The following is a 26,823-nucleotide window of genomic DNA, read 5'->3' as shown; positions in this document are numbered from 1 at the left end:
GACACACTTTGTTGAAGTAACAACAGAGAAGGACCATCACCTTTGAAATGTCATGGTATTTTAAGGCTGTGCGATTTCAGAACACTCAATGAAGGGAAGAAAAAAAAGAAACAACCACCTAAAGATTCATTTTCCATAGTTTTCTCCTACAAACAGTTAAAAAAAAAAAGGACAAAAATCCCTTGCTCTATTACTTATTCCTCTATAAATTTCAATTTTGATTCCAGCTATATCTATTGAAAGTGGTTGGTCAAAGAGAACGGATGAGAATTGACTAACTGCTCTTTTCTAAAAGTATCCCATCTACAACACAGGATGGAATCAAGGGATGAAGAGGGTCTCCTGTCGAAAATTTGATTCGATTTTGAAGGTTGTAAAAAATAGATAACTAGTTGAACATATATCATAAGATTGTTACATATGTGCATTTTATAAAAGGATTAGCTGCTTATATGTGTGTGTGTGTGTGTGTGTGTGTGTATGTGTGTGTGTGTTTATATATATATGGCAAAGGCACAAGCAATTACTACCATGGAAGGTATGTTTACACTTACATACCTATTTCAAGATTTTTTTTTAAAACAAGTGTACAGTAGGTCTTCAGATTTAAAAGTTAACAATCCTATAAAGAAAAATGTGGCAAAAGATTAAATATAATGATACGATCTATACCTACCATGAGAGAATTTGGTTGTATCCATATTGGAAATCCCTCTCCTGACATTTCTTGACAGGATATACCAATTGGTTCTCATGGAAGTACAGAATCTTTTTCAATTTCCCAAGGTCAGGCCGAAGGGCAGTCAGTTCAGTCAGGTTCAGCACTGAGCTTGCAAAGAGGATCCTAGGAAACAAGGAAATTAAAGTTAACTATCCCAAGTACCGGTGAAGTGGTCATCCTTCCCCTTCCTCCTACCCCAAGAAAAACATATCCCCTATAGGGATACATCAATAGTTAAGCCTTAATACCATGTAGCAGCATTCTAAGTTTTGATCTCTTAAAAAGCAGCTGCTAAGAACTATAAAAGCCCTGAATCTCATTGGTCTNGGATGGATTTTATTGAAAAAGGCAAGAAAAGCTCTATCTGAAGGACAAATGGAACAAAGATAAGGCTGCCTGGGGAATACTTTGCTTGCCAGTTTCATTACACTTTACTTCTTTATGCAACCAACTACTGAAATTCAATATACGAGCAGGAATGGCACAGGCTCATGTTAGGACATAAACCCTTTTGATTTATGCAATAGACTCATTGAGTGTGGTCTTTTTTTCTTGGCATGTTTTCTCACTGTCCTATCTGCCACGCCCCCCCCTTTTTTTTTAACTGTCCTACAATATTTGTGTTTTTTAAATATTTTATTCTCCATTACTGGACTGCTAATGGCACCAGATGTATAATCCAGTAATGTATGATCTATAAAACCTCTTATATAAAACATAAATATAAAAAAGAAGAAGAAAGCTGATTCTTTATCTTTGGGGAAAAAGGAACTGAAAGCTTACCTATCATGTTTATAAATGAAAGAGTGTCCATTTGTTTATTCATTGCACAAACATTTATGAAATGCCTACTGTGTGCCAGACAGAGTCTAACCAGAAAAACCGGAGAAGATGAACCAAGACAGCCCACCAGGATAAATGCTGCCTGCAATAGTGACACAAACAAAGAATTAAGAGAAACAGACAACAAATGAGTAATAACCATCTAGGACAACCTGGAAATGTTTCACTAACGAGGTGCCTACCACATATGGACACAAATGAGGGACAAATTATAGTCCCTGAAGAGCTGAGGACATTTAGATGGCACAATTTTGATGGAATGCCACCTTTATAACATAATGTAGCATCACTTGACCTTTACAGCTTTAGTTCCCATTCTAAAAAAATGAGGTTCAAGAAGGTTAAGAGTTTTGTGTTTACTGGTAGAATCACACTGGTAGAAAGTGGCAAAGCAGATTCCTGGTCCTCTAAAGCCTGAAGTACCTTTCATTATGCCATGGATATGAACTGGTTGTGGACCACTTAAACACTACCAATGATTTTTTGTGTACTTAATAAATACAAAATATCATACTTGTTATTATCATGATTACAACCACTATAAGTTTTCCCTTGCAGACAAGCCAAATGGCTAACTTCAGGTGTTTATATGATCTGTAGCACTAGCCTTTCACATAGAAAGAATGATTACATGATAAGTGTATATATCATAAATAGGAATTCAAGTGTCTTCTTCATGGACTAAAAAAAGCATATAAAGACCAAAAAAGAAAAAAAAAAAAAAAAGTCTGTGATCTCTCCTTAAAGCCACATGGCTGTATTAAACCATTAATATAATGGTTTAATGCTTTGAAGTAAAAAAAAAAACTTACAAAGTGGATGTATTTATTTTTTTTACTTATTACCTGTATTCAACTAAAGCACATACAAAAATTGTGATTAAAAAATGCTTTATTTTGTGCAAAAATATCACCACCACCACCATCAAGTATAAGCCTTTCTAAAACTTAAATGGGGGCGCCTGGGTGGCTAGGTTGGTTAAGCGTCCGACTTTCGCTTAGGTCATGATCTCGCGGTTCGTGGGTTCGAGCCCCGCGTCGGGCTCTGTGCTGACTGCCAGCTCAGAGCCTGGAGCCTGTTTCAGAGTCTGTGACTCCCTCTCTCTCTGACCCTCCCCTGCTCACGCTGTCTCTCTCTCTCGTAGAAATAAATAAAACATTTAAAATAAACAAATAAATAAATAAATAAAGCTTAAATGGAAAATTCTGAAGTATGAAGATATTTACTTATCTACAAATCCGATCCTAAGTAGAGAGAACTTATAATATCTCAATCAATATCTCAATCAATCAATATTTTCCTTAAAATGGATGGTGACTTGTGGGTCTAATTATTGAGTAATATCCCCTCCTCTCTCTCCATACAATACTACAGCAAGCAGTGACTCATTCTTAATCATAAGACCTGAACAAGTTCAATGTTTTTCACACAGAAGGCTGAAAAATTCATTAAATGCAGCCCCCACATTACTAATTAACTTCAAGAAAATAGGTACCTTCATGGAGAATTTGGTAGATAACAATTTACCCACATGATCAAACTTAATATGAACAGTAATAGGACAAGTGATATGTATTTCCCAATGTGATGCACTGAGAAAGATACAAATCACCAATGTAGTTTTCCTGCCAAAAATGCCTGAAGGGGAAGGGGGGAGATGGGCATGGAGGAGGGCACTTGTGGGGATGAGCACTGGGTGTTATATGGAAACCAACTTGACAATAAACTCTTAAAAAAATAATTTAAAAAACCCCAAAATTGTCTGATCTGAATTTGGTCATGAGGAAACAATATTTTCAGACAAATAATATGCAAAATAACTGGGCTCAATCTCCAAAACTGTCAATGTCATAAAGAAAAAAAAATCTAGATTAAAGGAAAATAAAGAGACACCAAACAAAATACAATGTGTGATTCTTGACTGGATACTAGATGAGGAAAAGACAGTTATAAAGGACATTTTAAGGACAATAGAGAAACTCTGAATATGGATTCCATATAAGACTATAATTTTTAATCAATCTTAAGTTTCTTAAGTGTACTAATTTTATTATGGTCATGTAGGAGAATAACCTTATTCTTAGGAGACACATACTGAATTGTTTACATGTGAAAGGTCATGCTGTCTACAACTAATTCTTACATGGTTCAATCAAAAGGCTACTAATAACAATAATATTCATAAGTATATTTTTGCATAGACAGATATTTTTAAATGTATAAAATGTTAACAATTGATTAATCTAAATGAATGGTATAATTCACTGATCTTGTCTTCAAAATTTCATCTAGTTATACATTCATGTAACTACAAATTTGAGGGAATATGCACTAAATGGCAGTGAGTATAAAGGAAAAATATATTTCATAAACAAAGCACTCATCATTTTTTAATTTTTAATTTTTTTAATTTTTTATTTTTAACATTTATTTATTTTTGAGAGACACAGAGAAACAGAGCATGAGCAGGGGAGGGGCAGAGAGAGAGGGAGACACAGAATCCAACACAGGCTCCAGGCTTTGAGCTTTCAGCACAGACCCCAACATGGGACTCAAACCCACAAACCATAAGATCATGACCGACCCAAAGTTGGACAGTTAATCAACTGAGCCACCCAGGCACCCTCATCACATATGTATTTCTAATCATAATCCAATTGTTAATTTATTACATGAGAATTATGCTCAGGATGGACCATCTGCAGCAAATGTTTAGCCAAGGTGAGCCTTTCACTCTGCTCCTACCTTATGCCTCTCCTCTCTTTACCCTACTTACTAGCTAATCCACAATCAAGGAATCCAGATCTACAGTTGAGCATTCCAAATAAAGCCTCCCAAATGAAAGAACGTAATACATTCAGAAGTGAAGTGGCAGTGATTTTCAGAATATTAACCATTTGGGACTGCCCACACCAACACTTCCTTCACTTTGTTCAGTCATTTACAGGAAAATCATTTTATTTGTGTAACTAATCTTGAAATAGCCCTACTTCTAAACTGTGGAAATTACCTCTGTCAGGAAAACATTTCTTTTCACTTGTAAAATAGTAAAGTGGGCAATAAGCAATTCCTCAAATATTTAAGTTACTGACACCGAAAAAGAAGTAATGAAGAAGCTCACAAAATACAGGTAAGATTCATAGGCAATTTTTACTTTGTGCCTTCCATCAATTAAAAAATAAAGTTAATAATAATACAATGAATGGCATCACTCAATCAGCAGCTAACCCCTAGGCTTCCAATGTTCATCTTGCCACAGGTATTATTTAAGCAATAAATCCTAACAAGGTGCACTTTATCATCCCACACTGTGTTTCCGACAGGAAAGGGCACGAGGTGACAGCAAAAACCACTAGGAACAAGATAATTCCTGACAGCTGCTGCTTGAGCACAAGTTAAATTGAACAGTTTATCTCAGCATGAAGATGTTATAAGGTTTTATGTTTAATATTTTTAAATTAACATAAAAACCAGAGAAAGCAGTTGTGCAATCTTTCACAAACATGACATACTACAATCACTGTATAAGCTGGATTAGTACTTATTACCATGCTACTACAGAATTAAGCTGTTTTTAGACCACCAAAGAGCTTTAAATTGCAACTTTTGTCTCTGTAAGAGAAACCTATATTTAAAATGTCTGCTAAATTCAAATTAACGGCTACATCGTTAGCTTATACCATCTCACCAAAAGTATAAGTAAGCTGCTATTATAATGGTCTAATCAAAATGGCTCTGTGCTGCAAGCACATTAACACCGTCCTGTGTATTTGGGATTGTATCCATACACATGTTTCAATTGCTTCCAATGCACATTATATTTACAATCTGAGTCATATTTGCTTAAGGAATCCAAAATAATTCAACTTAATGAAATTCAAGATTAGAGATTTTATTTTTTCTGGCTCAGATTGAATAAACTGGTTATTTGTCTTTTACTGTATTCTCTTAATATGTAAAAAGAGATGCTGAAATACACCTAAGTCCTGTAGGAGTGTGACTGCTATTATCAAAATGCATACTTTTATATCTTAAATGGTATGGAAGGGCAGTCAAATGAGAAGAAAACGGGCCTTCCAAGATTCCAACCAAACCACCACATGCATTTTAGTAATAATACTTCATGAACTATCTCAATCTTTCTCCAAGAAATCCTTTCAATCACCCTTCCTACCCCCAAAACCATTTAGTACATTTATCACATAATGGAATACAGTACACAATTTAACACAATACTAGTTAGGGTTAAATTCTTAAATAATTCCTTGCAGGGCTTCAGGAAGCCTTTGACAAAAGAGTAAATTCCAGCCTTCCAGTTGTGTCTCTTTGCTCAACAGGTACATTCCTTGTCTACGTTTACGTTGCTTAGCCTCATTTCCAAACTCTATGTTCCTTTGCGTTTATCTTGATTCTTGTTCCTTGATAAAGACTCTCTAGGACTGTGATATAGTGTTTTCTGTGATGATGGAAATGTCATATCTGTAGCGTCCGATATAGTAGCAACTAGCTACATATGGCCATGGAGCACTTGAAATGTAGCTAGCGCAACAGAGGAATGAAATTTTAAATTGACTTTAACTTGCTTCATTTCAACTCGCTATGTTCAACATTATTTCTGAAACATCTGATTTTTAACAGATTTCATGATATGATATGTCAGAATATCTACAACCAGGACATGACTCTTCTATTCACATATTGCTAAAATTTAAATATTATCTTATATAATCTCTTATATTTCTAGGACATTTGTTTATGTATTTTATGAGATGTTTTATTAATTTTCAAGATCAGGAAACTTTACAATGACTATTGTATGGAAAACAGATTGCAAGGAATCACTTCGAAGATGGGTGAACAGTAGGGGGAATAGAAAAGAAGTGAGAAGGGGCCTGTATCAGGGTTTGCTGATGAACCAGGTATAAGAAGTAAAAGAGAGGAATGCTTTCATTTCCTTCACTTTGTCACTTCCAAAGTGTAGTGATAATGTTTTAATACGATAGGGGTTAATAACACATACATGCGTAAATGAAAATTATTCCCAAACCCTTCAAAAGTCTTTGGCTTAAATATATTTCTTTAATTTGGAAAACCTGTGTAGAATGATAACCGAGGTCTAATATTCATTAATTGTTGATATGCAAAATTCGTTTTAACACACATTGCTTTAGTTGTCAGCTACTTCATCTTAATTAGACCATTTCTACTGCACGTTTAAATGCCATGGATTTTCAAAAACCTTCAAGAACATGAATAGCAAAATGTTTCCATTTGCTAAAACAATTAGAAATAAATACAAGATGGAAGTCTTATCTAAAGGAAAAGGAAATGTAGTCATTTAATTTCCAGGTTCTTGTGATGGGTAATTTACAGGCTGTTAAATAGAGTATCTAGTTTCCCAAAAGTTGTCCCATAGGATAGCATGAAGCAATCAGTCAGTTTTGCTTTTTTCTCCCCAACATGTAATGTTCCTTTCCTGTGCTTATCATGATGGCCAGGGGAATACTGTGCAAAGAACACTTGTCCAGAAAGCAGGGAATCAAAGTCTGTAGGTGGGACATGCCACTGAACAAGATCACCAACTGGTTTCTGAACACCTATCCACTCCACATCACCAACATCCTGACCTGCCTTACAGTCACCTAAGGAGACACCTAAGGAGACAGATTGTATACATACGTGAAGTTTTTTTTTAGCTAAAGGTACCACTTAAATTCACGGTCTCTTAAATTTCTCAAGCTACCTCTCAAGTCTTTTAATTCCTGGTATCATGACTTATCTATAAAAGACACCCAGTAATTATGTTGATAACAAGAAAGGAAGAAATAGGAGGGTGGGTGTGTCTACTGTTGAAAATATTATAAATAAATTAGAATTTTTACTGTGTCCACAAATATTTTTGGTACATTCTAGGACTAGAATCTATTAAGAGTATTCTTGTAAGACACAAGGGAATTAGAACCACTCACAACATTTATATCTGTTTTAGACAATCTATCAATTAGTCAACTAATCAAAACACTGTTAAAGTCTCGACAAACTAATAAGTATTGGTAGCATTCCTGTTCCAAATGAGCTGGCAATATAACAGGCAAAATATAACAAGCAAAATGTTTCCATAAAACAGGAAACATTAAATAAGAATAAAAAAGACAAATAACAGCTCTGTTCTAGACAAGAAATGTCACAAAGCAGTGCAAGACTGATAGTGAATGAAGGGAGACTCTAAAGGCTATGAGTTCAGAGGAGGAAGAGAGAATGAAGAAGAGTGGAAGACCAGAAAGGGTCAAGTATATTGAGAGTAGTGAGGGGGGCATGGGTCCTGAGATCTTGGCTCTGGAAGGATCAGGCCTAGCTATTTGAATTCAGTCAGAGAAGAGGGACAGTTGCTTAAAGTTTAGGGTTTGAAGAAAGTGAGTAGTCAAATGTGGAAATGTGGTCTTCCATCAGACCTAGAGGCACCCAAGTGTAGCATAAGAAGTTTGCCAAGTTCATATTTTATCATTAACAATAGGGGGATCCACTATACATTTATAATTACATTAACAATGCTTTATTTCTTCCTATTAGCCTTAACTAACTGAATTGTGAATGCTCGTTGGCTGAGAAAAACGATAGTAAAATGAGAGAATAAGGAATCAAAGTATCACTACCACTCTCCAAATAAGAGAGGTTGTTCTATCTATATTCAAAGATAAAACCAATTTGTTTAAAACACAGCTCTCCAACAGCCATGTGATCATATTCTAAAAGAAGACAAGGAACCATGTATTATGCAAGGTTTTACATATATTGTCTAATTTAATCATCTTCCTTAGAGATTTGTCTTATTATTTCCGTTTTACTAAGAAACTAAAGCATGAGAAGTATAAAGTGCTAAGGCAATAGCGGTTACCAAAAAGCAAAGATGAGTTTTTCAATTCCAAGTTGAGCTGGACCCAAAGCCTCTATTTTTTTCAGTTCTTCCACACTGATTTTGAATTGTCTAGGATTAGAATGTGACTCAGTGATTCCTAGTACTTCTCATTATAGTCTGTGTTTGAGAAAAAAATATATGCATGGTATAAGAACGGTACTAATCTGAATGGTTTTATTTCATCTCTTCTTTGATCACATATTTACTGAGTGATTATACTGTTAGACAAACCATGGAAAGCTAATCACCATCAGTGAAGGATCTCTTGAAGATATGAAATCAAGGTGGCCACCCTATGTCACACAAAGGAGTCAGCCTACTGAAATAACAAGTACATGGTCAAGAACTGGGATAGAGAGAAGCAGCTGATATCAAAAGCAATGAAGACAACAGAAATATCTGACTTGGTTACCGGAGGAACAGGCTAGGGGTAACTCTAAAGTTGCTAGCTTGCGCAGATAGGTAGTGGCGAGATTCCTTTATGCAAGAGGAGAAATAATTCAGGGGCTGGAATGGAGAAGAAATGAAGGGACAGTTTCTACAAATGTGGAATATAAGTGGAGTGACCAGAAGGTAACTAAAGATAACAAATAATAAACTCATGAAAGAAATTGCATTGGAGATTTAATTAAACTAAAGCACCCAGTCACCCACTGTGTCTGTTAAAAAATGTGGGCTCTTGGCTTGTTATGTAATTTTACATATCTGTTCTATGTGTTTCTCCAATATTTCATATGTTATCTTATTTTCTCCCATTAAAGTATATATTCCTTGATAAGATAAATTAGATCTGCTGTTCTTTTCTTTAGTACCCTCTAGTTTCTCTAACAGGACAGTTACCACTCTGGATTTTAAGTTTTCTTAGGACATGCCCTATATTTTCCTTTTCCTTATCCCATCAGGTGCTCAAATATTTTCAGATAAGTGAGTAAGTAAATACATTAATTAATTAATAAGTTTAATTGGGCTCATGTCCCCAAAAGAAAGAATTTACCTTCTTATTTGAAGACTTAACACAATTCTAGGATGCATTATTCGATGTCATTTTTCATTGAGCCCATTCTTTTTTCTTAGGGTCCCTAATAATACATCAGGCACTGTTCTCTGCTTCACCATCCTAAAATATCAGGGACTCATGACACAATCCAAAGGAAAGGAACTCTTGGGGAAAGGCAGGTGTCAGCCTGGGACAGAGATCAGGAATGTACAGTATCATGATAAAAATTTGTCTTCTTCAGGGATTCGTGATCAGCGGCCTTGAAGAAGAAGTAAGTCAATTAACATGCAAAGCACATCTAACTTGCTGAGTGTGCTGGGAACACTTCATATGGTGTTTTATCTCCATAAACTAATATAATTAGTATGTGAAATATTTATAATTCGCCTCATGATTAATCTATCGTAGACTATTCCTTAACAGCGGCATATCACTTCATATTGGAATATTCTTTGCCCTTTAGTTCATGCCACTCATGAGTCCCTGGAGTTCATTTCTAAAAATTATAAAGTTGGAAGACCAGAGACCCAAGGTAACAGATATAGGTCCTATCATTACTCTAACCTATCCGTGTTGTCTAAGATTACACACATACAAGGACACTCTGACCAGTCAAGGTAGAAAGACTACTACTCAAATAGATACAGAAAGCTCAGTTCAGGCACAAGTCTGAGGAACAAACGACAGGCAGGCACAGAGTGGCTTTTAGATATTACCATCATTTAGGCTTGAATATTATGACACAGAAATAGTTAAAGCAATCATAACAACAACAATAATAACAATATCTGTCTCCCGGTACATCAAGTAAAATACTCTTGACAGCCATGGAAAGTAAGGTATTTTGTACTCAAATAACAAGTAAACTAACAAGGGAAAATATGGTTACTTGCTATTTTTACTTAGTCACATCGACAGCTAAAATTAACAAGCACAAAATAAAGTGTCTCCTAAATATTCGGTCTTTCTATAATCGGTCATAAGACCTAAATTTTTTGGTGCTTATGAGTATTTGTTTTAAATTTGCTTCCCAGAATCCTATATTCTATTGAGCTGTTCTATCATTTGATTTGTGACATTTTGTTGTTACGCTCCTCATAGAGATTATCCCTGTGTTTTGATTATTTCTCCTGTGTTTGTTTTGGCAAGTCCAAGACAGTTCTTTGAAATCTTCCCTGAGTTTGGTGCTTAATATGCCATTTGAAGAAATACCTCACCACAAGTAATTTAGTTAGTATCCCCAATGTTTTGCTATTTTACACATCACTTTAATTATAAGGGTACCATTAGATAACTAATTACAAAAGTCAAAGCCAGCAGAATATACTGTACACAGTAGGCACTCAAAAAGTATCTGGGAGAGTGAAATATTAAATAATACAGTCCATCTACAACAGAAAAAGAATCTGAAGGTGGTACTCACTGTGACCAGGTCTTTCATACTTTTTTTTTTAAGATGAGACTTTTTATAAACATTGATTTCTTAGCCCTGTCGTCTCTTTCTCACCAAGCCAACAATGTAAAAATTCTAAGAATGTCCTTCCCAGTTTACATCACCGAGGGGAAAACATTCGAAAGCTAGCTTTTTAAAAATTAAAACTTCCTATTTTAATAGAGTAAAATGAAAATTTAAAAATCTTCTACTGGCTGGGATACCTGGCGGCTCAGTCAGTTGAGCATCCGGCTCTTGGTTTCCGCTCATATCATGATCTCATGGTTTTAGGATCAAGCCCTGCATCATGGTCCATGCTGAGCATGAAGCCTGCTTAGGATTTTCTCTCTCCCCCTCTCTCTGCCCCTCTCTGCTTACTTTCTCTCTCAAAACAAATAAATAAGCATTTTTGAAAAATAAAAATCTTCTACATGGCTATCTAAGTTTCACAAATACCATTTTGTTAACATGCTTCCCTTGATCACAACTTAAATAATTGCCTTTTTTTTTTTTAAGTAAGTAATGTAGACATAGGTATAGGAGGAAAAAACAGATGAAAAGTACAAAACACTATATAAACGATGTCATTAAGATGACCCAAAAATGAAGTCCTGAGGTCATTCAACACAACCTATATGGCATAGTTTTTCTTGGTCTCACCTATGATTCTACACTCTATGTGGGACTCACTAAACACAACAGTCTATAAAATACCCCAGGCCACACTTGCTTAGCAGGTGACAGAGGAGCATGAAGTGAGGTCACCTGCCCTGGATTAGCCAGTCAGAGGCAACCCTGGGACCAGAAGAGAGTCCATGATAAAAAAGGAAGTCAGTCACAGGTGTTGCTTGGGAGCCTGCCTCCTAATTCCAATGGTGGGAGCAGCTTCAAGTTAGATGTTGGGATTAAAATAGTCTTCATTTGGGGTGTCTGGGTGGCCCAATTGGTTAAGCATCAGACTCTTTTTTTTTATGCTCATTTATTTTGAGAGCGAATGTGAGAGGCAAAGTGCCAAGTGGGGGGAGGGCAGACAGAGACAGAGACACAGAATTCGAAGCAGGCTTGAGGCTCTGAGCTGTCAGCACAGAGCCCGACGTGAGGCTCAAACTCACAAACCATGAGATCATGACCTGAGCTGAAGTTGGACTGTTAACCTACGGAGCCATGCAGACACCCCAAGAGTGGAACTCTTGACTTCCACTCAGGTCACGATCTCATAGTTCATGACATGGAGTCCCATGTGGGGCTCTGTGCTGATAGCACGGAGCCTGCTTGAGAGTCTCTCCTCCCCCCCCGCCCCTCCCCACTCACGGGCATGCTCTCTCTCAAAATAAATAAATACACTTAAAAATAAAATAAAATGTTTTCCATTTAGTGGGAAAACAAAAGCCCATTCATTGAAGCAAAAAAATAGAAAAACCATCTTTGACCATGTTCCTCCTTTTCTCTCCACACAATAGAGGAAAGTACTTGAACCTGGGTGTAAATATGCATTAGAGCCTCACAACAGATATCTGAATCTCAATGTTATTTGAATTTTCCATTGCCTGTGTCTGAGGGTCACATATCACAGGTCACCTAAAAGCCATCCAAAGCCTCCTTCCGCCATGTAAGACATTTTCAAATAAGGCACAGCATGATGCGCCCCTTCTAAGTCAGTCCTTTCCTTTCTTCCCCTTTGCATTTCCATATAGCACTGTTCTGGGAATGTCTAGAAACACACAGAATGCCACGAGGGAAGCAAGAAAGCAACCTCAGACCTGGCCTGGGAAAGCCAGAAAGGCTTTAAAGGAGATAACACTTGAGATGAATATTAGAAGACGGAAGAAAATTTCCAGTCCAGTAATGTGTGAAGGGCAGGGATTGGAAAAAGAGGAAGATTATGAGTTTCCATTAATACTGTAGAAGAAAAGCAAATACCTGGGACTATAAATATCTGTGTTTTATTTAATTAGGCAAATATTCAGCATATTTATATTATATGAAATATATGTTTGAAATATATATATATATTTATGTAAAGTAGATAAGGCATAATAAGGTAAGACAGATTTGACATCCTGCTCCTCATCTTTGCATTTTGGCAATGGAGATATAAACAAAGGGCTGAAGTTATATGAGAGTTAATATTTGATATTTTAAGTAACTTTGTTTTAGTCCCCAAACTCACATATACTGCTATTATTGCTCATTATTAGGGATGCCAACTCATCACAAATGAATTTCATAATAAACCGCTCCATTACTAAGTACCCCAAGTTAAATACACTCGAATGGGACATTCTGATAACTTTTTTTATAATAACTCCTTGCCTGAAAAAAAACACTTTCAAAGAAACGTTAGTATTTTGCCACTCCATAGGATTCAGTAACAAGGCGAGATTCTCCCAAGAATATTCCTACAGTCCTTGAAAAACTAAGACTGTCACAAAACCTGAGCATCTGGCAACTCTGCCACCATGAAGTATCCATATGGAAGAGACCAAAATGTGTCAAAGTACCCAAAACGATTTTGGAGAGTGTAGAAGATAGAATAAATAATTCAGTATCGTCAACACTTTCAACAGCAGGTAGTGGATATGCTACCTGCTTCTATAATGTGCCAGAATGTAACATAAGTGTGTGAGGCTGTGTGTGTATGTGTGTGCGAGAGAAAGGCAGAGAGAATATGAGTATACATGAGGCAAAAAACTATTTTTATACAGAAATATTCCTTAGGTGGTTCTCTTTGTAGGGACATTGGATCTCTGTAAGGATAGGTTTATAGACATACAGAAGAAAAAAACAGAGTCAATGAAAATTTATTTTTAAGATAAACATAGCAACAAATATATTACAGAGTCGATGAAAAAAACTGCATTAACTTAACATTATGGTTGATATTGTATGTGCAAAAAAACTCAGAAAATCCAAAATTATGGTTCCCTCAGCAACCATAACTGTGTCCTCATGCATATATGAGTATTCTGCATTACTGTAATGATGATACATTTCAGCCTTAATATCAGTTTATGCAATGTGACTGAATTAGGATTCTTTGGGGAACTATAACTTTAAATTTCTGGACTTTTGTGAATGTAAAATCTTAACCATAAAGTTACATTAATATAGGGTGTGGTTTTGCATTTTATTTTCTGTCATTTAAGAAAACAATTAAGAGTGAATGGTTGACAATATTAAACTAGCAAAGGATTGGCTAATTTGAAATAATACAAATCAGAGCCTAATTCCTTAAAACAGGGATGTACAAACTACAAACAAAAAGAAATGTCCTTCTGAACATTAACCAAAGACAAGAACAGGGGAAACATTTTTCCAGGAGTGAGTAAATTTACTTTTTCTATAAAATGTTAGTTTCTGATTAAAAGGTATTTTCATTCAACTATATTTCAACATGAACATAAATAACAATGGCTGAAATAATTCTCTTACTACAGATTCCTGCATCCTACCAAGAAAAAAAATACAGTATTAAAATGGCACCCCATATTTTCAAGAGTAAAACTGGTTGACAGCCACTTTTTATTTTTGTAGATGTAACATGGCAGGACATAACAATAAGATGAAATTGTCTGTCACTAACTACTTTCTGATCATGGAGCTGAGGCTGTTTCAAAATATGGTTTACAAAGAAACAGATACACAGTGATCAAGTTAAGCTTAAGAATGAGGTAACTGTTTTACACAATTACTTAGTACCCTACAGGCATGGAGTAGTTGGGAGATAGAGGTAAAGAGCAGTGCCATAGTGGGTTCCAGAGAGAAGAGTCATAAGCACATTTGTTTAGGGGAAAATTACAAATACGTCACTCACGGAGGTTCTGTTTTCAACTGGCTTCACAAAACTGATCGGTAGTTTTTCAACAAAGTGAAGACATTGCAGAGGAACCCATGGAAAGGCCCAGAAGTAAAAGGGGTCAACATTCTTTTGGAAAAGACAGAGTTTAGCTCAACAGGAGGTTCATAAAGCAGAAGCTGTAAATGCAGATTATGTATATACTATAGAGGACATTGAAGGCAGAGATGACAAACCTTAACTGCAGCGTGCCAGCATCAGGAGGACACTGATGTTTCTTTCATAAGCAAGGAGGCTATGCTTTGGGGCGGGGGGCGGAGAAGAGAAACAGAAAGCAAAAATGATAAAACAAAACTAAAAAAATAAACAAAACCTCCACAGTAGACATAGCAGAAGAGGTAAAGACTGAAGACAGGGGGACTAGTTATGGGATTATTATAATAATGCAGACATGTTGCAGCAAAGGCCTGAAAAAGTGTGATAACAGTAAGACTCAAGAGGAGGAGAAAGGATTAGGAGGTGCTTGAGAGATTTTGAGATATACTGACTGCTGGAACGATGTGTCATTGATAAAAATATAAAACCAAGGGCGGTGTCTGATGTGCAGACAAGGAAAGTCTGAGTGACGATTAGAAAATCTTAAGTGTATGATATCAGATTTCACAGAAACAAGCATTCCCTTCAATCAAAAGTTAGAAATACAGTCTTGAAGATGCCACTACAGCAATAAAAACAATTCTATTCTGTATACCTGTGTAATTTATAAACTCATACCTCCTCTTTCTCTCTCTCTCTCTCTCTCTCTCTCAATCATTCTAGGGTTGGGAAGGAAATGGCATAAGTTGTACAAATAAGAAAACGCAGCCAGGTGACTCCCCAAACATCACACGGTATGACATGGCAGTGAGGCTGTGGACACAGATTTTGAAATCTTTGATATAGATTTTGAATATTTTGAAATTATAAATAAGATCTTCCCAAAAAAGTGAGGATAAAAAATAAGTGAGTACAGAACCACAGGGATAAATGAAGATTGCAGAGTAGTAATTATTCAATAGCCCAAGAGAAGACGGGGACGCCTAAGACAGTGCTTACAAAGCCCAGCACTCAACACGTACTCAATCCACCAGTCTCATCAACAGCTAATGGGGAGAGAGCACTAACGAGATCCTTGTATCTGCAGTAGATGATGGATTAATTCTCAAAATTTCCCAAAGCAATCACTTTTCCCAAAGAAATACTTACACAAAATTCCTATATGTAAAATACATAAAAATACTGTTGAGTAAATCAGGAGCAGGTGGTCTGGAACTTCACCTAACTTGACTCTTTTCCTTCTCTTCACAGCCCTTCCTTTGCACATACATTACGTAGCTACCCCTAAGACAAGCCCGTGCAACCCAGAGAAAATACTGGAAATCCTTTAAATTGGTCATAAGGATGATATAACTTGGGACGTCTGAGTTTGGTGTGGAAGAATGGTAGGGAACACTTGGCCTGAAAAAATCAAACTAAAATCAACTACCAGGCTGTCTAGACTTGATTTTTAACTAGACTTTCCATTACCATGGTCTTCCACTAGCTGGGATCTTTCATTAATTCTTTCACAGATATCTCCAAGGCCAACACCTTTCTTCAATTATGACCCACAACATCAGATCACTTGGACATCACAACTGTATATCATAGAAATGGCACATTTAATAAGTCAACTGCCTGAAGCTTTCTTGGTCCAATAACTGCCGCAGAACCTTCCCACTTGCTGCATCTTGTGCATGTGGCCATGCCACATGATTGTACATATAAGTCAGAGAGAATAAGAATAAAATAATGTCAGGAGGTTGAAATTACAGAAGTGAATGCCAGATTTGATATCTTAGAAGAAAGCTGCTGTATACTCTAATCATGTTACTGATAACATGTGTGGCAAAGAAGGGAAGGATCCGAATGTTCCTAGAGTTGAAAAAAGTGAAAGAATTATTGAGCCCCTTTTAACAGCAGACTTGCACTGTTGTTCCATTTTTATATAAATTGTAAGTGAAGAATTCAGTCCAATTGGAGAGTAAAAACAGTAATCATTATAAAAAAACATCCAGCCTAACCAAGTAGTAAAAACAGTAATCATTATAAAGATTTTATTATGGCAGTACCTTTATACAAATATAAAGTAATATATAAAGAAAATCACAGGCTGATTCTTGGATAATTTATTCAAGGAGTAAGTTATGAAAATTCATCAATAAGTAGAATAAATGAGGCAACTCAAAGACGGCTCACCATAGATTCTATTTATGCAACTCCAATTTTAATTTAGTCTGTATTGATGGACTCTTTTATTTCATGTGTTACAGTCATGTTAAACTAGACACAACATGCACTACATCTACAGCCCACGCAGTACAAAGACGTCTGGACGTGACATAGACGGTCGTTCCTTTTGCTTTAAGTGATAAACAGTTCAGTTTAAAAACAGATTTAAGAAATTTAACAGAAATCAGTGAATACATTTTTAAAGAAGTAACCATATGTATTAAAATTTTTCTTTTACTCTCTTATGGAGCGCCTCTGTGGCTCAGTCGGTTAAGCATCTGACTTCGGCTCAGGTTATGATCTCACTGTCCATGCTTTCTAGCCCCACGTCAGGCTCTGTGCTGACAGCTCAGAGCCTGGAGCCTGCTTCCGATTCTGCATCTCCCTCTCTCTCTCTGCCTCTCCCCTGTTCATGTTCTGTCTGTCTGTCTGTCTGTCTCTCTCTCTCAAAAATAAATAAACATTAAAAATTAATTTTTTTTTCTTTTACTCTCTTGTAATCTGTAATTTGTCTTTGGGGAAAAATCACGCTGCCATTGTACTGGGTAGTCTCAGGCCTCTGCAAAAAAGATCACAAGGAAAGAGAAGAGAGGTGGGTAGAGGCCTGATCCCGGGACAGAATACACACCACAGGAGCAGAGCCACCGACCACACCTGCCATCAAAGACAGTGAGACAAAGGGACTAAGTCCAAAGGGCATAACTCAGGCAAGACACATGTTGATCCAGTGAATAAGGAAGAAGAGTAAAGAGCAGAGAAGAGGAGTAAAGGAGAGGTCTCATTCAGAAGTCAGGAGGTGACCCTGCAATATCTTGTACAGGTGTCAGACGCCAAATCGGACAAGGAATACTCAAGGGAGGAAATTGGCAGGAACTAAGAAAGGGGTAACAACCCAGAAGGGGCCTGCAGCATGAGGGGGTCCTGCAGGGTAAGAGGGAACCTCGGGACAGGAAACCTGGCCACATCAGCTAACAGTGGCAATTAAAGGATGAGGAGAGATGACGGAAGAGCAGGAAAGTGAGGGCCTGGGGCTGATTCAATGGCAACTAGCACTAGAGGGACCCGAGGGTGGAGGGTCAACTGACCGAAGGCAGGAATCTAAAGAGCTGTGCGTGGGAATGCAGGGTCTGGGATGGATAAAGCTAACTCTAAGTCACATTAATCAGCGGATCTGTGGCTAACGATGTATCCCGTGACCCAGGTAAGAACAGCTCTGGTACTGAGCAAGACTGAGCCTGCAAGCGGGGGGCACCTGCGGAGCTGACCGCGCCTGGCTGCGGAAGGCCAAGGTTTGAATAGAGAGAAGGGTGACGAGAACGAGAGAAAAGAGAACATAAAAACGTTTCTGAACTATGTCAACTTGGTAAAAGCTACGAAGCAAACCCAGAATACGAAAAGGTAGATTTCTCTGAAAGNTTTAAACAAAAAAAAAAAAAAAAAAGAATCATCAATAATATTAGGAATAAAATTAAAACTTCTTAGAGTACAAAATTATAGGTATACTATTATTACAATAATGTAAGACTAGATACACAGGAGAAGAGTATAAAAAGACTGTAAAGTATATTGGCTTCTAGGTTTATGGATTTTCATATTTTATCTCCAAATGTTCTATCATGTAATTATATATTACTTTTATAATTAAAAAAATGGAAGTATTCATTATAAAACTTTGAATAGCAAGTATGCCTAGTACTTTTGAATTATTTGACTAAAATAATTTTCTACTTACATTTCTACCCAATACATTTCTTGGGTAAAGAGCAAAGTATTGACATATACTGTTGTACACTGAAGTCCTTTTAAAATCTCCAAAAACAAGGGTGCCTGAGTGGTTCAGTCAGGAAAGTGTCTGACATTCGCTCAGGTCATGATCTCATGGTTCCAGTGAGTTTGAGCCCCACATCGGGGGCTCAGAGCCTGGAGCCTGCTTCGGATCCTGTGTCTCCCTCTCTCTCTGCCCCTGCCCTGTTCATGCTCGCTCGCTCGCTCTCGCTCTCTCTCTCTCTCAAAAAGAAATAAACATTAAAATAATTTTAAAGCTCCAAAAAGCAATAATCCTTACACATAATTTGCTATCACTATAAAGTTAACCTAAGAAACAATTTAAAATTTTCTTTTTAAAGCATTTTCTTTATTTTTAGTTATGAGAAATATGTTCTAATATCACCTTTTATACAATTTCTCTCTGAAGGGAGACTACCTGAGTGAACCACTGACGCTTAAGGCAGACTACGCAGGTCTACCATGGAATCGAAGGGCACACCACCCGCGTCTACCACAGAATCTGAAGAAGGCACAACACCTGCTCCACCAATTACTAGCTGTGTGATCTTGGGCAAGTTTACTTACCTTCTGTTTGCCTCAGTTTCCTTATGTGATAAATGGGGCTAATAACAGTACTCTTCTAGTAGGATGGTGTGAGGGTATGTGAGGTATTTTTGACTAACGCTTTGCACACTGTAAGCACTATAAAACCAGTGGAGACTATTTGCCATTATTATTGATCAATTCTGTTTGGGGAATAAAATTCCAATTAAATGATGAATCAAAGTTCAAAATATTGCAATTTTGGTAAATTTCTTTATTCGTCCCTCTATGGTTATTATGCTCTTATTTTTGTTTTCGTCATACAAGATGTCACTTACCAAAATTATTACTGGAAAACTCTCTCACAAATGAACAGCATTAGACTTAATTACTCTTGATCTTTAGGCAAGAATCATGTTCCAGGACCACTGCAGTTACGTAAGCCCTAGGCTTCCTAGAATCTAGTGAAAGAACATTTTGTCAGTCTTCCTTCCTTCCAAACACAGAGTGTGAGAATCCAATTTGGTTAAATTTTGGATTGCTGGCAATTGTAAGCTCATCTGGGAGTAATTTTTCTCCCTGGATGACTTGAACTTGAGCTGGGAGAGGAAAAATTAAATTCTTTTTATTGCCAAAATCATTATATGGGCTGCCTTTGAAGTCTTTTGCAAGGAATACAGTGTCCTGTGTCCACTAGCCACCCAATTCTCAGAACTCCAAGTAAATGGTCTTCGATTCAGTTCAAATGATATTTTGATATGCTACTTTGATGCTAAGACTAATTTGGGGGGGGGAGGTAACATTTTTAAAAGATTCTGATTAGGTTCATACTTCAGTTTTTGAAGATGTTTCAGGTCAGATCAAAGTTAAGCAAATTAAACAAGGCTAAGGAGAGTTCATTTCACATTTTAGTTTGTGGTAGTTTGATCAGTATACACTTAGCACATCCATATTGATTATGAACATGACGCTGATACTAAAGAGAATACCTATTCTTGGGATTTCAGAACTATTTATTATGCTAATAGCTCCCAGATTTTAGTTTCAAACCTAGACTTCTCACTCAGCCTTTAGATACTCGACTGTCTGTTGGAAATCTTCACATGGATAGCCCACTGGCACCTAAATTCAAAAGGTGTAAAACAGATTTCATCATCTAATCCAATATACATATTCTTTTGCTGTATTTATTACTGCGGCCGAAGGCAGAACCATCCACCAAACCAGAACCCTGAGAGTGATCCCTCCCTTTGAATCACTCTCTCTATTTTCATATATAACTTAATGATTCCTGCCAATTTTATTTTCTGAATATTTCTCACATCTGTTCCTTCAAGTTCATCCTTATTCCCTTTTACCTAGTGAAGCCTGACCTGCTAAAAAATCCATCTAACTAACCTTCCTATTCCTAAGCCTGCCTTCCTAACAAGTTTGTATTTCAGCTAGCTGCAGAAGTCATGTATGGAGAATGCAAATCCAGCCAGGTCACTCCCTGTATAAATCGCAAGTCCCTTCAATTAGTATATGAAATGTCAACCCACACTGGTCTCCACCCACATCTACAGGCTCATCTTCTGCCTTGATCTATGTCACAATTATTTCAAGAACGATGAAATGAGGATGGCTCCTTACATGAACCAGGCTTCCTTTCACCTCCATGTCTCTGGTTATTGGTGTGCAGTTGACATCGTATGCCATTGTCCCATGCTCCCTTCCTCAAAGCAACCTGCTTAATTCCTTTGTATCATTTAAGAAGCAGTTTTCACCACCCCTTCAAGAAGATCTCCTAGATCCTTCTACGAACACCCAAATTGGATTATGTACCCCTCTTGAGTACTCCCATATCTTTACAGTTACCCAACTGGAAAATAACTTGTCTTAAATTATCTGTCTTCAACTAATCAACAAGATCTTGGAGGTGAGATTTCATCTTATTCACTGACCTTCATATCCTCAATTCCTGCCTGTTGATAATTATTGTATTAAGCAGTGTGTGTGTGTGTGTGTGTGTAATCTTTGACTCCTTAAGTTTGGTCACATTATCATATATCAAAATTTTTATATGCACAAAATGAATACCAATCAATAAAAGCAAACATACTGCACTGTACTGGGATAGCATTTACTTGACAAACAGAAGGAAAAAAACACAAATTTTCCATTATTTCCTCTTCTGCTCAGTTATGTTAAAGTCAACTGGTTTTGTCTTCTATTTTAATAGTGACTCTAACATCCTTCAGCCCCCACAGTGGTTTCTAGTCCTTGCCTAACAGAACCAAGTACCCTGTCATTCTCTTCACCCTATGGGCTGTGCTTTGGCCACGTCCGACTCCTCTTCATTGTCCCAAGCACACATCAGTGCCTCCACCTCTGCATGAAATATCATTCCCTCCCTTTCTCCTGGAAAACACATACTCCCATGAGTGTCATGCCTGTCCTGGGCACTTCAAGTTCTCTTTGTCTCGTTTTTATTTTCATAAATCTCTGTACGGATCTCTGGTGTAGTGTTCCCTTTGTGTTCAGCGTGCTTCGCAGACTGCACAGTAAGCACCCTTTCCTTTTTCCATGCAAAATGTCTGTGACATAGATGTTCCATAAGGATTAATTTAATGTATTCTAGATAAATTTGTTCATACTCCTAGTCCCATCCATTGGGACTACTGAAAGGATTTGTCTTTAGCCACATGCTCTCCTCCTTAAACAAATATTCCCTATGAAAACTCAATCATCCTTATAGCTTCATGAGTAATCTTCAGAGGCAGATATCCAGCTGTCATATATCACCTGATCTCTAGTCCTCCACTTTCAGCACCCCACAAAAAATACCTACTTGGAGGCCATACTATTAATTTAAACTTGGTATACTAATATTGGACTCATCCATCCCTTTCTCCCCCCATCATTCCTTGCCCATCTCACTTCACTCTTTCTGCAAAAAGCATAGTGTTACACTGGATCCCTAGGGTAGGGTTGAAGGCATATTTGATTATTTCCTTACTCTTAACTCCTATAATGAAGTATCGCCAACCTTTGCTCATTTCTACTAAAAATAAGTTGCTAAGTTTTGCCTCTTCTCCCTACCCTCCAACGCTGTGTTTTTATCAGCTCAGGCCACAGAAGTTGATTACCTTCTTAGGTGATTTTCCTGTCTTCAATGCCTTTCTAACATATTGCCTCCATGTTAACCTTACCAAAATACACTTTGATTAATCAATCAGCCAAGCCCTTTGGGAAACTACCTGGCTCTAAAGAAAATGAGAACAAGAGACCAATTTAGGTTATTATAAACCAAAACATTAGGTAATTCTAATCCTCAAACTCTTCCAAATTTAAGCCTGGTTAATGGGTAGAACTCTGGGTTTCTTGAATTTCAGTCTACTACTTATTTCTGCATTTAAACTGATGGAGTTACTTTCTGAGAAAAGTCTTGGTCCTGCCAGCAGATCCTTCTGCAGCTCAAGGATATAAGCCAGATTTTTACTTTTATAACACAACACCATCTTTGGCAACTACAGAATTAGGAACTGTAGCATATGGATCTTCTCTCAGTCAACACAGAATACCAGTACCTCTGATACGTGTTAATGACCTACGGATTATTTGTCCTAATACATACTAAAATATTTATAGATGAAATAATATGACACACAAGATTTGCTTCAAAATAATCCAGTGGGGGGGGGAGGGGAGGATAATGTGGAAAGGGTTCACAGATGAGATAAGATTGATCATGAGTTGATAATTATTGAAGCTGAGTGATGGGAACCTAGAGCTTCATAATACTACTATCCCTACATTTCTGTTAGAAATTTTTCCATTGAAAGTTAAAATAAATTTAAAATCAAATGCTGTAAAACATTATCAGTATTTGCCATGGAAAACGGAGCTATGGCCGATAATTTTCTTCTATATCTCTATTCTTCTTTGTTTTCTAGAATGAAGAATTACTTTAAGAAAACTGTAAAATGCTAACTTTTGAAACTATCCTCTCTACCCAACTAATACTTGAAAGGGATATGTTAGTTATTCATTCTTTAGAGTCAGTGAAACTTTATCCTTTTATCAAGAGAAAGAATCATTAAGCTATGTCCCTATCCTATCTTATTCTGGGACTCGGTACACCTATCTAAACTAGAAAAAGTATTAGCTTTTTCTTGCTTTCTACTGAGAGATGTTCCATGAAACAGAAAACATACCCACATTTTTTTAGGCAGTGCTGAAAAAAACATCCATTATTATAGTCAATGCCCGCTATTATAAAGATCTACCAAATGCAGTCCACTTAGAAGTATGGTTTTTGACATAAGCTACACATTAGAATCACCTGAGAGATTTAAAATAACCTGATGCCTAAGAAATACCTAAGCCCAATTAAATTAGAATCAGAGGTGGTAAGATTCAAGCATCAGTACTTTTTAAAGTTCCGAAGTGAGTTTAATGTGCAGCCAAGGATGAGAGATATGGTTTTAAAACTGTAGAAATCAGCAATATTCTGTTGATTTTTTTCTTACGGAAATTTGCAAGCATACACAAAACTGACTTTTTAACAAGTCCCGTGTAACCAGCACACAACTTCAACAGCTACCCATATTTTTGCTAAGGTTGGTTTACCTATTCCTCCCACTTTATTTTGTATTTATTTATTTTTTGCTAAAATATTTTAAAGCAAATGTCAGACATACAATCACTTCATCTTTCAGTATTTTGGTATGCAAACATTGTTTCTTATGATTAGCTGACTTAATGCCTTTTTACTGGACAACAAGAGGCTTTGATGAGCTTAGATTTTTGTTCAAATGGATTAAGTTTCCTTAAATTCAAATTTCTAAAATAGCCATGTTTCCTGTATTCCTCTGCTATACCTTGGATTTTTATTTTTGCTTTGGTTTTAATGGCTTTCAGTTATATTGTATATGTGCATTTTAATGAAAACCAGATCTTTGATTGCATGTGTTTTATACGTATCCTCATATTGCTCTCCTCTCAAGATTATATACAGTATCCACTCTGCCTATTATATCATGTCAGATCCCTCCGTTTAACTTCATTAATAGTGTGTGTTTTTCTTCATTATAAAAGTAATGTATTTTCATTCTAGAATAATTTGAAAAACACAGAAAAGGCAAAAGAAAAGAATAAGATCACTTATAATTCTACAACCTGTATGTAACAATCTTTTACATTCTGGATATTTAATCTTAGTTTTCTTCTAAACATACAAACACATTTTACAAAATTGAGATGTACTATATGTATCATTACCATAATATAATTTTTATTCAATATTTTCATGAGTTTATTCCCATCTTTAAAACTTTAAAAACATGATCTTTAAGGGCTGGGGAATTAATATTCCACTATATGTATGTCCCATGATTTACTAAACTATTCCCTTACTACTGGATAGTTGGATTACCTTCTAGGGATTACATACGATGCTTTGTTGATAATTCTAATTATCCCTTTGTCATGAACGGTAAAGGGTCTAAGATTCTGCCCTACCTGGAAGTTACCAAGTTAGCCTGCCACCATTTCCTGGATGCTGGCAGCATATTGCTTAGGACACAGGAAGCAGTGTGAACTTCATTTCATATCAGTTCTCCTTGACCTCTAAGGCCCATGAAGGTAATGTGGAGTGGCCCAGATAGATGATGCACGTGGAAAGGGTTAGCATCATAGCTAAGGAACCCTGAGTTTAGGAAACCCAATCTTCCATAATAAGCGGCAAGCAAATTTGCCCAACTTTGCTCCATAGGGAGACATTATTATACTGGACAATAAATAAATGAGCTATCTGATCAGAAGGGAGATACTACCTCCCCAAAATTATATGCTAATGCTGTTATGCATACAAATTTCCCTTAAAAAGGTAGTCCAGAACAATAAGGCATTTAACGCCTGCTTGCAAGACATACAGAAATGTGAGGCCCGTAGAAAATTGTCTCCCAAATTCCTTATGACAAATATTTAGTGTGATTACTGAAATTCTTGATACAATATAGTACCTTCAAATTATTTTCTAAAAAGACCGAACTGCTTTATACTCACATCGATAACATATGAATACCTCTGCTTCCCTTTCAAAAGCTTCCATGATTTTAATCTTCTTAACTTCTCCTATTCTACTGTCCTCACAAAATACCTCCCATTATTTAGAGGCAGAAGAGCGTAAGTGATTAAGGAGAGAGACTCTGGGGCCAGAAAGCCTGAGTTTAAATAGCAGTACCACTATTTACTAGATGAAAGAATTGGAATGAGTTGCTTAACAAGTTTCTTTCTCAGGTTTTTCAACTCAAAAGTGAAGATAATAATCACCTAATTAACTATTAATACAATTATAGAATGTGTTAGTACATGGAGAGCACTTAGTGAATGATATATAACTATATGCTATTATTACTATGTCTCGGTACTCTTTTATGTCCATCCCACCCCTACCCATTCTTCGAAGCTGAGTTATATATCAGTGCCTCCATGAAGACAAATGAGTTTTCCGGCTCTGAACTCCAAGATGTACTCCATACCTCCAGACCGTTTCACTGCATATGACATTCAGGGGTCTGGATGAAACAGATGTCTTTTGTTTCTCATGTTTCAAGACTTTCACCTAATGACAGTATTAAAAGGCTTCTAGTATTTACAAAAATGTCTAACCTTCTTGATTATACTGCTATCAAAATCATGTTGCCCAAACTCTGATTACTGCAAATGAAAATCTTTACATATCAATTATGCAAAAAACTGAAGTGATTTTTTTTCAGGAGGAAATCAATAACTTTGTGTTGATAAGTAGTCAATTGAAACAGTGCTGAACATTTCAATAGGTGAATGAAATATTTTAAGCAAAATGTTTCCTGTATTATACATCAAGATGGTAGAAATCACAAACACTCAAACTGCTAGAGTAATATTGAAATTCACCATGGTAAAGGTGGCACCAAATTGAACAAGGTCTAAGATTAATCAAATGGGAGACCAAATATTTCGTGGAATAGAACCATTAACTGGGACAAAAACCAGATTAAAAATATAGAAAACTTGCAATTTCCTAAAATAAAAACATGTACTTAAAGGCAGTATGTCCACTGTAGTAGGTATTTTGAAAACAAGAACTATTTTTTAAAAAGTTAAAAAATGACATGTGATTCTAAAAAAATATACCTTAGAATTTTACTTGTCCCCAGAATTTTTGCATATTTAGTATATGTAATATAAAATTAAATATTATAAAAACCTTATGAGATGGAAAGCACGAGTGTTATTTTTTCTTCCACACACACATACAGAAACAAGAGTTCCCAAGGTCACAAAATTAAAATATTTTTGAAATGGAAGTTCAGTTGTATGTAGAATACTGAAAATCATGCTAAATATCATTTTAAATAATTTAAATTATTTAAAGTCAATTTATTTTATGTTATTTAAATAATTTAAATAATTACAACTTAAATTTTTAACATACTATTCTCAATTAAATATAAAACACACAAGTTACAAG

At 36.3% G+C, this 26,823-nt stretch overlaps 1 protein-coding gene across 8 annotated transcripts in view; it reads right to left on the bottom strand.

Annotated features, from left to right (window-relative positions):
• Positions 1-26,823, bottom strand: part of QTMAN (queuosine-tRNA mannosyltransferase) — a 332,000-nt gene that overhangs the window by 237,921 nt on the left and 67,256 nt on the right. For all 8 annotated transcript variants that reach the window (XM_077767807.1, XM_077767802.1, XM_077767804.1 and 5 more), the window contains one exon: positions 677-844. Coding sequence is in view for 7 of the 8 variants with exons in the window: in XM_077767802.1 (XP_077623928.1) it covers positions 677-844 (168 nt within the window). In the remaining variant the exon portion in view is untranslated. The remainder of the gene's footprint in view (positions 1-676; positions 845-26,823) is intronic.

The sequence above is a fragment of the Crocuta crocuta genome, unplaced genomic scaffold (assembly GCF_008692635.1).
Source record: "Crocuta crocuta isolate KB4526 unplaced genomic scaffold, BGI_CrCroc_1.0 scaffold154, whole genome shotgun sequence".
In the NCBI taxonomy this organism is placed as follows: domain Eukaryota; kingdom Metazoa; phylum Chordata; class Mammalia; order Carnivora; family Hyaenidae; genus Crocuta; species Crocuta crocuta.
This window is presented reverse-complemented; position numbering and strand designations above follow the sequence as displayed.